This window comes from Oncorhynchus clarkii, chromosome 1 (genome assembly GCF_045791955.1).
Source record: "Oncorhynchus clarkii lewisi isolate Uvic-CL-2024 chromosome 1, UVic_Ocla_1.0, whole genome shotgun sequence".
In the NCBI taxonomy this organism is placed as follows: domain Eukaryota; kingdom Metazoa; phylum Chordata; class Actinopteri; order Salmoniformes; family Salmonidae; genus Oncorhynchus; species Oncorhynchus clarkii.
Genome location: NC_092147.1, coordinates 16,489,094 through 16,503,048, shown reverse-complemented (window position 1 = coordinate 16,503,048; position 13,955 = coordinate 16,489,094). Strand labels below are relative to the sequence as shown.

The 13,955-nt window shown below is 42.1% G+C and overlaps 1 protein-coding gene and 1 long non-coding RNA gene across 2 annotated transcripts in view; one reads left to right on the top strand and one right to left on the bottom strand.

Annotated features, from left to right (window-relative positions):
- Positions 1-13,955, bottom strand: part of LOC139371523 (AT-rich interactive domain-containing protein 3A-like) — a 59,339-nt gene that overhangs the window by 22,844 nt on the left and 22,540 nt on the right. Inside the window, exons 2-3 of the mRNA XM_071111944.1 lie at positions 7,156-7,894; positions 5,856-6,138 (exon numbers count right to left, since the gene is read on the bottom strand). Coding sequence (XP_070968045.1) covers positions 5,856-6,138; positions 7,156-7,505 — 633 coding nt within the window. The 5' untranslated portion in view covers positions 7,506-7,894. The remainder of the gene's footprint in view (positions 1-5,855; positions 6,139-7,155; positions 7,895-13,955) is intronic.
- LOC139371837 (uncharacterized) overlaps positions 9,302-13,955 on the top strand; it is a 38,270-nt gene continuing 33,616 nt past the window's right edge. The window contains exon 1 of the long non-coding RNA XR_011627453.1: positions 9,302-9,446. This is a non-coding gene — a long non-coding RNA (uncharacterized lncRNA). The remainder of the gene's footprint in view (positions 9,447-13,955) is intronic.

Sequence of the window (13,955 nt, the reverse complement as noted above, 5' to 3'; positions counted from 1 at the left end):
ATTGATGAGGGAAAAAACTATTTAATACATTTTAGAATTAGGCTGTAACATAACAAAATGTGGAAAAAGTCAAGGGGTCTGAAAACTTTCAGAATCCACTGTATAGGTTACAAATTTCAGGAGTGAACATCAAGGAATGCCATCGATATAGGAGTAGTATCAGCAGAATCACGCTGGCGAGTAATCCCAATAAGTGTCACTTTGTGGCATTGTCTCCAATTCATCCTGCATTTCCTGGGGTCACCACCCTTCCCCCCCATTCTGTGTGTTGGTGCGTGCAAATCAATATTTAATACCAACTCCCTGATAATAATGAGTGCGATACATTTTAAAACAGATACTCTCTTTACTGTCCACCTGTGTTACATCTGCCCTGCTGTTTGTATTTAAAAAACAGGACAGGGTACATCAAAGTATTTTCTGCTTTGGAGTTTTATAGCCGGAGGATGAATGTGTAATGAAAGGAGAAGGGGTAGGCAATGGACAGTGGGGAGGTCAACACTCTCCGCCTCATTTGTGGATGAGCAACAGATTCCCCTTCAACAAAATTACTGTTGTGGTTAGTCAACTTCAGGAAAGAGCAACATGGTAATTGTCATTCTAAAAGGCCCAAAATTTGAGGTTTCATCTGGAATTGTGCTATAAGTAGGGGCCTGGTGGATTGTCAATTAAGATGCAATTTATTTTACTGGAGTATTTCTCTGTATGTAAAAACAGCTTGCATTTTTTTTCTCACATTTTTGGAGTTGGACATGTTTGTTACAGAGGTCTGAATGCACGGCATGCTGTGATAACAATTAGTACATGTTTCAAGGTGTTAAAACAAAATACAAGAGGTGAATATGTAAGTCTACACACCAGCTGCAGGGTTAATGAGCTGCAGGGGGTAAAGCCAGTTCTGAACACAACAAACAAGACTGTAAATTAAACATGGGAGGTAAAACATAGAGTTTACCCTCTGGTGATTGAGCACCAAGCTGCTTCAGAAATGGCACCGTATTCCCTACACAGTGCACTACTTTCTGGCCAAAAGTAGTACAATATATTTTTATTTAACCTTTATTTTGACAGGGAAGACAAATGCGCCCTGTATAACAAGATATAAAATACACATTAAACTAACACCCCCCAAAAAATATAAATATATATATATATACACACACAGTGCATTCATAAAGTATTCAGACCCTTTGACTTTTTCCACATTTAGTTACCTTGCAGAAAATAACCCGATGGTCACTCTGACAGACCTCCAGATTTCCTCTGTGGAGATGGGATAACCTTCCAGAAGGACAACCATCTCTGCAACACTCCACCAATCAGGCCTTTATGGTAGAGTGGCCAGACGAAAGCCACTCCTCAGTAAAAGGCACATGACAGCCCACTTGGAGTTTGCCATAAGGCACCTAAAGACTCTCAGATCATAAGAAACAAGATTCTCTGATTTGATGAAACCAAGATTGAACTCTTTGGCCTGAATGCCAAGAGTCACGTCTGGAGGAAACCTGGCACCATCCCTACGGTGAAGAATGGTGGTGGCAGCATCATGCTGTGGGGATGCTTTTCAGTGGCAGGGACTAGGAGACTAGTCAGGATCGAGGGAAAGATGAACGGAGCGAAGTACAGAGAGATCCTTGATGAAAACCTGCTTATGAGCGCTTAGGACCTCAGACTGGGGCGAACATATACCTTCCAACAGGACAACGCAGAAGTGGCTTCAGGACAAGTCTCTGAATGTCCTTTTCATACATTTGCAAAAAGGTATAAAAACCTGTTTTTGGGGTTTATTCCCATAATGAGGCCTAATTACTTTCCGAATGCACTGTGTGTGTGTGTAATATATATATATATATATATATATATATATATATATATATATATATATATATATATATACAGTGCCTTGCGAAAGTATTCGGCCCCCTTGAACTTTGCGTCCTTTTGCCACATTTCAGGCTTCAAACATAAAGATATAAAACTGTATTTTTTTGTGAAGAATCAACAACAAGTGGGACACAATCATGAAGTGGAACGACATTTATTGGATATTTCAAACTTTTTTAACAAATCAAAAACTGAAAAATTGGGCGTGCAAAATTATTCAGCCCCCTTAAGTTAATACTTTGTAGCGCCACCTTTTGCTGCGATTACAGCTGTAAGTCGCTTGGGGTATGTCTCTTTCAGTTTTGCACATCGAGAGACTGACATTTTTTCCCATTCCTCCTTGCAAAACAGCTCGAGCTCAGTGAGGTTGGATGGAGAGCATTTGTGAACAGCAGTTTTCAGTTCTTTCCACAGATTCTCGATTGGATTCAGGTCTGGACTTTGACTTGGCCATTCTAACACCTGGATATGTTTATTTTTGAACCATTCCATTGTAGATTTTGCTTTATGTTTTGGATCATTGTCTTGTTGGAAGACAAATCTCCGTCCCAGTCTCAGGTCTTTTGCAGACTCCATCAGGTTTTCTTCCAGAATGGTCCTGTATTTGGCTCCATATATCTTCCCATCAATTTTAACCATCTTCCCTGTCCCTGCTGAAGAAAAGCAGGCCCAAACCATGATGCTGCCACCACCATGTTTGACAGTGGGGATGGTGTGTTCAGCTGTGTTTTTTTACGCCAAACATAACATTTTGCATTGTTGCCAAAAAGTTCAATTTTGGTTTCATCTGACCAGAGCACCTTCTTCCACATGTTTGGTGTGTCTCCCAGGTGGCTTGTGGCAAACTTTAAACACTTTTTATGGATATCTTTAAGAAATGGCTTTCTTCTTGCCACTCTTCCATAAAGGCCAGATTTGTGCAATATATGACTGATTGTTGTCCTATGGACAGAGTCTCCCACCTCAGCTGTAGATCTCTGCAGTTCATCCAGAGTGATCATGGGCCTCTTGGCTGCATCTCTGATCAGTCTTCTCCTTGTATGAGCTGAAAGTTTAGAGGGACGGCCAGGTCTTGGTAGATTTGCAGTGGTCTGATACTCCTTCCATTTCAATATTATCGCTTGCACAGTGCTCCTTGGGATGTTTAAAGCTTGGGAAATCTTTTTGTATCCAAATCCGGCTTTAAACTTCTTCACAACAGTATCTCGGACCTGCCTGGTGTGTTCCTTGTTCTTCATGATGCTCTCTGCGCTTTTAACGGACCTCTGAGACTATCACAGTGCAGGTGCATTTATACGGAGACTTGATTACACACAGGTGGATTGTATTTATCATCATTAGTCATTTAGGTCAACATTGGATCATTCAGAGATCCTCACTGAACTTCTGGAGAGAGTTTGCTGCACTGAAAGTAAAGGGGCTGAATAATTTTGCACGCCCAATTTTTCAGTTTTTGATTTGTTAAAAAAGTTTGATATATCCAATAAATGTCGTTCCACTTCATGATTGTGTCCCACTTGTTGTTGATTCTTCACAAAAAAATACAGTTTTATATCTTTATGTTTGAAGCCTAAAATGTGGCAAAAGGTCGCAAAGTTCAAGGGGGCCGAATACTTTCGCAAGGCACTGTATATATATATATATATATATATATATATATATATATATATATATATATATACACATATATATATATATATATATACACATATACACACACACCACAAATAGGAAATAGGGTGACATTTTGGACAGTGCTGATCAGTGGAAGTAGGCTAGCCCAGAAAGCACCAGATTCTCGTGTCATGTTATTGTGATAACGAACGGGTATGATGACCTCTGCCTTATCAGATGTTGAACTGTAACAGATACATGTAGGCCTACAGGTTGGGAGAAAAAAAAGAAAAAGATCCTCCCTCATGTGTTTGATGGAGTAAACAACAGTGAATGGAAAGAGGTCCGGGTAGTAATAAAAGAAGTGCTGCCATAACAAAATATCAGGGGGCAGGTGTATGTACAGGCGCCAGGGGGTAGGGATGGGTGTCACTAAAATAACACAGCTCAAATGGCACTCTACCAGGGGCAAATCAGTTTCGTTGGCAAAAAAGTATCCACTGCTGGTATAATTTGATATCCACCCAACGAATCCTTTTTGTAATTCAGCTGCCTCCTTATGCCGCCGGCAGATATCTTCTATCAGTGGCTACTGGCAACCTGCCTCGCCTCAATTTTGATTAATTGATGACCACATTTTTAATCAGACCTCCGTCCCCACCACATGGGGGCTAATTTAGTCTGACCTTTCCACATGGCCAGGTTTGGCTAAAGGCAGCTATACACTGGCTGTCATCTAGCACTTACCTGAATGTCTAGTTTTTAATGCAGGGCTTACATTTCTGTTTGGAATGGTTCCAACTGGCAGACTGATAGAGACATGCAACATTTCTGAGAGGGTCTGGGTCCTGAATGGCCAGATTAGCACTCTCCCTCAGGCACATTCCAACTGCCTCCACCCACCTGCCCAAAATAAATGGTACAGTCTTAACCCCTTCCTCCCCATGGAGAAGCACACGCCAGACCATCACAGCACTTCTACTCAGCTACTATCAACAAGAAAACACATTTAACATGTGTTTGTTTAACATAAAAATGAAGGTGGAAAATACATAAAGTTTGAGTTACAGAGTTCCGTGTGGGGGGGAATTATGCAGAGAAATAAACTGAATTCCGCAGTGAGTCATTAACATTGGATTGCGTAACATTATCTGAATGGAACTCTTTTTTTTTTTTTACCTTTATTTAACTAGGCAAGTCAGTTAAGAACTAATTCTTATTTTCAATGACAGCCTAGGAACAGTGGGTTAACTGCCTTGTTCAGGGGCAGAATGACAGATTTGTACCTTGACAGCTCAGGGATTTGATCTTGCAACATTTAATTTACTAGTCCAACGCTCTAACCACTAGGCTACCTGCCGCCCAGTTATTGATTATATAACTGTCAACAATATAATATAGATTCTGGGGTAACCATGATATAACTCAGATTGTTACGGCAACGCTGACATGTCATGATAACATGTGGTAGAACATGCCCAATTCCATACATTTTGCCTTGGGTCTCAACACAGAGACCCATGTACTAAATCATTTCACCAAATACGCAAGTATCAAAATTATATTGTCATTATTACATAACTTCCGAAGTCTGTGTAAAAATGACAATATGTGTAGCAAACATTTAACTTGTATTTCCCTATTTAAAAAAAATACCCTGCGGCAGCATTTTACAGAGGCTGGCTTATGTAAAATGTGCATATAGCAGCTAGGTATATTTTGTGGTTGGTTGAACTTTGTTTTCACACAAGAGAAATTATAATTTATGTTTAAATAATGCAATTCACTACCCTTTATCAATAGCTAACCTAACCTTTAGCATTAGCTACAATGGAAACACATGTATGGAAATACACATGTATGGAAATACATGTATGCAGTGTATTATGTTCTCTTCTTTCTGGTCCACCTCAACATAGCCCTATTGCTATGCTCGAACACAGCTTCTCACAACGGAAATCCTTCACATAAAAACAATCCCTCTGTATCTATACAACAATTTCAACAGGGTCTCCAAACCATATCAAAACCAATGCAGTGTTTACAGTAAATATGAGCCTGCTAAGGACGGTTAAAGGTAGACTCAGCAATATGACATCATACACAGCTAGGCGACTTCCTGCTTACATCAACAGCATTCAAATTTCCTATGACCCTTTCCAATGTGAGCATGCCTCAAGGGAGGGAGGTTTCAAATTGGAGAGCCGAACTGAAGAGCTAATAGTGGCATTCTTGGCAAATATTGTCTTCCGTTGATGTCTGGAAGCAGGAAGTCACCCCTGCTGTGTATGATGACATCATACAACTGAGTATACCTACCTACATGTACCTACCCACTATTACCCCCCCCCCCCTACCTGTCTAAACTGCTCTTCGTAAGTCCAGTCTCCGTGGTCCTGGCCGCCCAGCTGGCTGTGGGATCCGTGTGGGGGGAGGATGGCCACTCTGGGCTCCTGGTCTGGGCGGGTCCCGGTGCGGGGCCGGGCCTGCTTCAGCAGCTGGGAGTGGGCATGCAGCTGGCGGTGGGGCAGCAGCAGGGCCAGCGCCTCCCGGCCCGTGGGAAGCCCCTCGTCCACCAGCTCGTCCTCATAGTCCTCCTCCATCTCCCCCTCAAAGTCCTCCTCATCCCACTTCTGCTTTCTGCAGCCGAGAGAAAGAGCCATGCCAGCCAAGTTACAACACAGTACACATACTGGTATTTACCAATGTACTGGTGTTTGGGTGACTTGGAATGATCTCCAAAAGTCCTTAAAGCTGCTGGATTTGGTGCCTCTAGGGCAATTCAGGCATATGTTAGAGGGCCTTTTTTACTAAAGAATGTGTTTGTTTCATATTATTGTGTTTTGATTTTCATGTTTTGCATTTGCTTTCATGTAGTGTGTAATTGATGAGTATATAGATATGTATTGTGTAATTGATGAGTATATAGATATGTATTGTGTAAATGATGAGTATATAGATATGTATTGTGTAAATTATAAGTATATAGATATGTATTGTGTAAATGATGAGTATATAGATATGTATTGTGTAAATGATGAGTATATAGATATGTATTGTGTAAATGATGAGTATATAGATATGTATTGTGTAAATGATGAGTATATAGATATGTATTGTGTAAATGATGAGTATATAGATATGTATTGTGTAATTGATGAGTATATAGATATGTATTGTGTAATTGATGAGTATATAGATATGTGTTGTGTAATTGTTGTTTATTGATGTGTTGGACATGGTCGTCATTGCAAACACGAATTTGTTCTTAATTGACTGACCTGTATAAATAAAAGGTAAAACATTTAAATGAAACTTATGTAAGCACTCGTGAAATAACGAGGGCAATGGTTATTTTGATGGAAAGCTAGCTAACACACTATTGAAACTTTAAAAAGGTGTTGCGTGACAGTATATAGGCTAGGCTAAAAGGTAAAGATTGGGAACATTTTAATAAACTTACAAAGGTAAAACAAAACCCTAGACCAGAGCAAAGCACCCAGTCAGACTTTCAAGGTTAGTCATTTAGCAGACACTCTTATCCAAAGTGATTTATTAGTGTTAAGTGCCTTGCTCAAGGCTTGGGGATTCAAACTAGCGACCTATCGGATACTGGCCAGGTATAAGCATGTATAAGCATGTGGCAGTCCTACTCACATCATCTCCTCTTCCTCAGAGCCCATCATATCTTTGTACTGCTCCCCTTCCTCCTCCTCGTCATCATCCTCTTCTTCCTCGTCCTCTCCCCCGCTGCTGCGCTCTGACATGGGGCTGTCTGAGGCCCTCTGCAGCCCGGCCGCCACCGCCCTCATGGCTGCCAAGGCCGCCATCTGGGCGTGCTCTGACTCCGGGGCGGGGCTTCCCATCAGCTGGTCCCCAACGCCAGCGGTGGTCCGGCCGTGACCCTGCGGAGAGCCGTCCTGCTGCAGCTGCTGTTGCTCCAGTTCCATCAGCAACTTGGCCCTCTGCTGCCTGTGCAGGTTCTCCATCACGGCTTGAAGCTTCATCTCAAGGGAAAGTGATGCACCGGCCGGGGGTCTCCTTCCCCTCCTCCCCCTGAATAGCTCCAGACACAGGGGCTGATGGGGGCTGCCGCCTCACTAAGTCCTGATGCTGAGGGGCTGGATGAAATGCCTGACCAGCTAACTCAGCGGCAGGAGCGCTCTCTTGATGGGTAGGTAAGTTAGGTCCTCGAAGAGCGGGAGGGGTTCTTAGAGCAATGCAACATTCACTCGGACACTGTCCACAGCTCCCGAGCCAGAAGTCTCTAGTACTGTTTCTCTGTGCAGGGAAGGGAAGGCCAGTGGGGAGTCCCTGTGAGCGCCGTACTTAGGCACTAGCGGCTGAAGTAGTGGAAATCTCTATGTGGACCACACCGTAATGGCTTTACCAGGGCCTGTGGGAAAGAGATGAACATGATAAAAAGCTCTAGCCACTGCTTCAACATTGTTTCTCATGTTGGTTAGCCAATATGGTTGGTTGGTTGCAGACAGTCTACATGCTGGTTTCAGTTGATGTGTCAAATTCAAAAAGTATTCAAAGAGAAAGTAAAAATAGTAACAAGTGTAGATAGATAGATAATAGATAAACTATTTTCTATATTTCCCTCTCTTTTTTGTTGAATTTTACCCCCTTTTTCTCCCCAATTTCATAGTGTCCAATTATTAGTAGTTACTATCTTGTCTCAAAGCTACAACTCCCATACGGGCTCGGTCGAAAGTCATGCATCCTCCGAAACACAACCCCAACCAAGCCGCACTGCTTCTTAACACAGCGCGCATCCAACCCGGAAGCCAGCCGCACCAATGTGTTGGAGGAAACACTGTGCACCTGGTGACCTTGGTCAGCGCGCACTGCGCCCAGCCCGCCACAGGAGTCGCTGGTGTGCGATGAGACAAGGATATCCCTACCGGCCAAACCCTCCGTAACCCGGACAAGCTCATTTCCTGCAATTCTACACATTTTCTATGTCTTATGTTTGTTCAAACCTGAATGTTTTCTGTTTCTGTTAAAAAAAAAAAATTGGGGGGGGGGGGGGGGGGGTCTGTCTTGGCCCTGTTCTGGTTACGGATCCAAATGAGTATGGCTGAGTTAGAGGATAGATGTATTTGAACCTTTTTTTTAACATACTTTTTTTTTTTTTAACCTTTATTTAACTAGGGAAGTCAGTTAATTAAGAACAAATTCTTATTTTCAATGACGGCCTATTAACAGTGGGTTAACTGCCTTGTTCAGGGGCAGAACGACAGATTTGTACATTGTCAGCTTGGGGATTCGATCTTGCAACCTTTCGGTTACTAGTCCAACGCTCTAACCACTAGGCTACGCTGCTGTCTAAAGAACGTAAAACGCACCCTATTCGTGGAAGTCAGGAATCTTTTTTTCAGTCAGAAATGCAAATATAAGGGGGAAATCTATGGCACTCATGACTGAACAGGCCTGGTTTACATGACTTCTATGCAGAGCATGTTCTAGGATGACCATGATCTTTTTGTACTATTCTCAAGTGACTCACACCACAGCAATTCATAAGAAGGCATGTCAAACTTGGCATGACTGTAAGCTAGAAAGACCTAGCACATGCTATAAGAGGAAAGGTCTACATTTCGATTGAATAAGACCTGGGTCACATCTAGGTCAGAAAAAAGATAAGCTTAACACAGTGTCCTCGAATCAATAGCACACACTGACAGGGATATGAAGACACATTCTCCAAGCAGGTGTTGAACAGACTAGGTTGCCTCTGAAATGACACCCTGGCTAGCCTATAACTATAATGCACTACTTTTGACCCTAGGCCTATGACTCCAGCCATGATAGTGTTCATGATGCTTCTCTACTCACTGGCAAAAGAAAAACGGCACTGGCAAAACTTGTCACTTCTATGGGCTTGTGTTTCAGAAGACGTGCAAGAAATAACCACAAGATGAGCAGTTTTATTAGTAGAGGTGAGTCATTCAATATCGACTCACTCAATATTATTTTCTGGCACAGAGAGCAACTATTTCACTCCAGTTGTTGGATCCATATAGTAGCAATATGACATCATATCATATTGTATCGGCTTTTATTGCACTATGGTAACAAGACTATTGTCTGTTCATTGCAACCATAAAACAAGACATTTACATTTTAGCATATTCTGGTCTGTAAGATTACAGGCTATGGACCAAAAATGCTATGTTGATATTACATTTAAAATAATATCAAGTTAAACAGACATGATGAATCATCCAACAGTCGGATGCATTGCACCATAATTATTTATCTTATGCCAAGTTGCTGCACCCAATGTTTCACAATAACATTTCATAAGCCAGTGATTAAGCTTCACGACAGTGGTTTTCAACAATGGTGCACAAAATGTGCTTCCCTATATTTGGAAACATTCCATGACAGACAGACCATGGCAGAACAGCAAACTGGTTTCCTGTTCCTTAACAAAATACATTTAGTCGGGGGAGGTGTTTGTGGTTCCTCTGCTTCAAATGCCTTTTTTGGTGTCAACACCTGTGATTTTCCACAGAAATGGCAAGATACAGCAAGGAATGAGGACTATGTGTTAGGTCATTGATTCATCATTCTGATTGGGACTGTATGTGTTAGGTCATCGATTCATCATTCTGATTGGGACTGTATGTGTTAGGTCATCCATTTATCATTCTGAATGTTAATAGGGAACATTGAAGCGTTGCAGCATATGAATCACCATTATATCAACAACTTTGGGACTATGTTGTTTATGTCTATGATTCATGTGATGGTATAATTGCTGATGATGTCATGACTAATTCAGTTTCTAACGCCAAGACTAACGGGCTGAAAAATAGGTTTCTAGCCATGGACAGAAAAAACAAGCCTGATCACATAGGAATTATATTTTCTCTGTGTTATGCAATACTGATGTGTAGTGTGGTAAGCATTGTAGAGCACACAAGCTACTTTGCATCACAGGTAGACGCAACCCACTGGTGGTGAACGGCCAGGGCGAATTGAGTAACTTCACTACACTACACACAATGTGAACCACAACCTTAAGTCAACCACTTTATCATTGCATCCCGTTTACAATTCATATGACTTTCCTCTCAAATGTCTTTCGGCTTCAAACCAAAGCAATGGACACCCATAAGTGATCTGACCTTACGGTTATTGGTGTAGGCTAGATGAAACTGGATGAGGGGGGAGCTGTCATGAAGCCAATCTAGTGGACAGACGGTTTAAATGAAGGATAAGGGACGAATGATGTGTTATTGGGTTAATCCTTTACTTACCTACTGGCACAGAGACTGGGGAGGGGTGAGGGTGGAAGATTGCAAGGTCTGAACAAACAGGACAAAGAGATAAGGAAAGCGCTAAGGGTCTAATTCCAAAGGGATAAAGGGTCTCTGCCACCTCACATAATGGGTGCTCCAATACTCAACTATAGTCTCCTAAAAAGTAAACAAGACCAGTACAAAGCATTGAAATTGTGCATTGGTAACGTTTGAAATGTGCAGTGTATATTTATGCCGGTAATGGACAGAAAAGAGCAAGTTGAGTTCGGAAGTGTATAGGGATCTCTCCAACATATAGTGGGGAGAACAAGTATTTGATACACTGCCAATTTTGCAGGTTTTCCTACTTACAAAGCATGTAGAGGTCTGTAATTTGTATCATAGGTACACTTCAACTGTGAGAGACGGAATCTAAAACAAAAATCCAGAAAATCACATTGTATGATTTTTAAGTAATTCATTTTATTACATAAGTATTTGATACATTAGAAAAGCAGAACTTAGATTTGGTACAGAAACCTTTGTTTGCAATTACAGAGATCATACGTTTCCTGTAGTTCTTGACCAGGTTTGCGCACACTGCTGCAGGGATTTTGGCCCACTCCTCCATACAGACCTTCTCCAGGGCAAAACTGACTTTCAGCTCCCTCCAAAGATTTTCTATTGGGTTCAGGTCTGGAGACTGGCTAGGCCACCCTAGGACCTTGAGATGCTTCTTACGGAGCCACTCCTTAGTTGCCCTGGCTGTGTGTTTCGGGTCGTTGTCATGCAGGAAGACCCAGCCACGACCCATCTTCAATGCTCTTACTGAGGGAAGGAGGTTATTGGCCAAGATCTCGCGATACATGGCCCCATCCATCCTCCCCTCAATACGGTGCAGTCGTCCTGTCCCCTTTGCAGAAAAGCATCCCCAAAGAATGATGTTTCCACCTCCATGCTTCACGGTTGGGATGGTGTTCTTGGGGTTGTACTCATCCTTCTTCTTCCTCCAAACACAGAGAGTGGAGTTTAGGCCAAAAAGCTCTATTTTTGTCTCATCAGACCACATGACCTTCTCCCATTCCTCCTCTGGATCATCCAGATGGTCATTGGCAAACTTCAGACGGGCCTGGACATGCCCTGGCTTGAGCAGGGGGACTTTGCGTGCGCTGCAGGATTTTAATCCATGACGGCGTAGTGTGTTACTAATGGTTTTCTTTGAGACTGTGGTCCCAGCTCTCTTCAGGTCATTGACCAGGTCCTGCCGTGTAGTTCTGGGCTGATCCCTCACCTTCCTCATGATCATTGATGCCCCACGAGGTGAGATCTTGCATGGAGCCCCAGACCGAGGGTGATTGACCGTCATCTTGAACTTCTTCCATTTTCTAATAATTGCGCCAACAGTTGTTGCCTTCTCACCAAGCTGATTGCCTATTGTCCTGTAGCCCATCCCAGCCTTGTGCAGGTCTACAATTTTATCCCTGATGTCCTTACACAGCTCTCTGATCTTGGCCATTGTGGAGAGGTTGGAGTCTGTTTGATTGAGTGTGTGGACAGGTGTCTTTTATACAGGTAACGAGTTCAAACAGGTGCAGTTAATACAGGTAATGAGTGGAGAATAGGAGAGCTTCTAAAAATAAAAACTAACAGGTCTGTGAGAGCCTGAATTGTTACTGGTTGGTAGGTGATCAAATACTTATGTCATGCAATAAAATACAAACTAATTACTTAAAAATCGTACAATGTGGTTTTCTGGATTTTTGTTTTAGATTCCGTCTCTCACAGTGTACCTATGATAACAATTACAGACCTCTACATGCTTTGTAAGTAGGAAAACCTGCAAAATCGGCAGTGTATCAAATACTTGTTCTCCCCACTGTATCTACTACGGACCACTTCTTGACATCATTTCCATTTTTGCTCAGAATACAGTTGGACATTTGGGAGGCCTTTTTCAGACTGTACTGAACAAAAATATAAACGCAACATATAACAATTTCAATTTTTTTACTGAGTTACAGTTCATATAAGAAATCAGTCAATTGAAATAAATTAATTAGGCCCTAATCTATGGATTTCATATGACTGGGCAGGGGTGCAGCCATGGGTGGGGGAGCCACCCACTGGGGAGCGAGGCCCAGGCAATCAGAATGAGTTTTCCAAAAGAAAAGGCTTTATTACAGACAGAAATACTCAGCACCACCCCGTAGGTGAAGAAGCCTGATGTGGAGATCCTGGGCTGGTGTGGTTACACGTGGTCTGCGGCTGTGAGGCCGGTTAGACATACTTCTCTAAAACAAAGTTTAAGGCAGCTTATGGTAGAGAAATTAACATTAAATTATCTGGCAACAGGTCTGGTGGACATTCCTGTAGTCAGCATGCCAATTGTACGCTCCCTCAAAACTTGAGACATCTGTGGCAATGTGTTGTGTGACAAAACTGCATTTTTTAAAGTGGCCTTTTATTGTCCCCAGCACAAGGTGCACCTGCGTAATGATCATACTGTTTAATCAGCTTCTTGATATGCCACACCTGCCAGGTGGATGGATTAGCTTGGCAAAAAATATCCTGCCCAACTAAGCAAATAAGAAATGCTCACTAACAGGGATGTAAACAAATTTGTGCACAAAATTTGAAAGAAATAAGCTTTTTGTGCATATGGAACATTTCTGGGATTTTTTATTTCAGCTCATGAAACATGAGACCAACACTTTACATGTTGCATTTATATTTTTGTTCAGTTTAGATAACCACCGTAATAGCCCTCTTATAGAAAGCTGGCCAATGGCGTTGGCCTTGACTACATGGTATTCTGTCACATTCCTCAACTTCTTACCTACATTTACATTTTGGTAATTTAGCAGATGCTCTTATCCGGATCAACTTACAGGAGCAATTAGGATTAAGTGCCTTGCTCAAGAGCACATCAACAGATTTTCACTTAGTCAGCTCAGGAATTCAAAACAGCAACCTTTCGGTTACTGGCTCAACACTCTTAACCGCTAGACTACCTGCCGCCTTGGAGAGAATAACACTGCCTTTATTGAGCCCGTTACATTAACAACAAAATCCTTCAGAGCATGTCACACGTACTTTCCACCAACCTCTTCCACAAACCATGTGAAAAGTCGCCCAAATCTTAAATCTAATCTGCAAAGGCAGCCATAAATTATTTTGGTCAAAATTCAGAAAAATCATAAT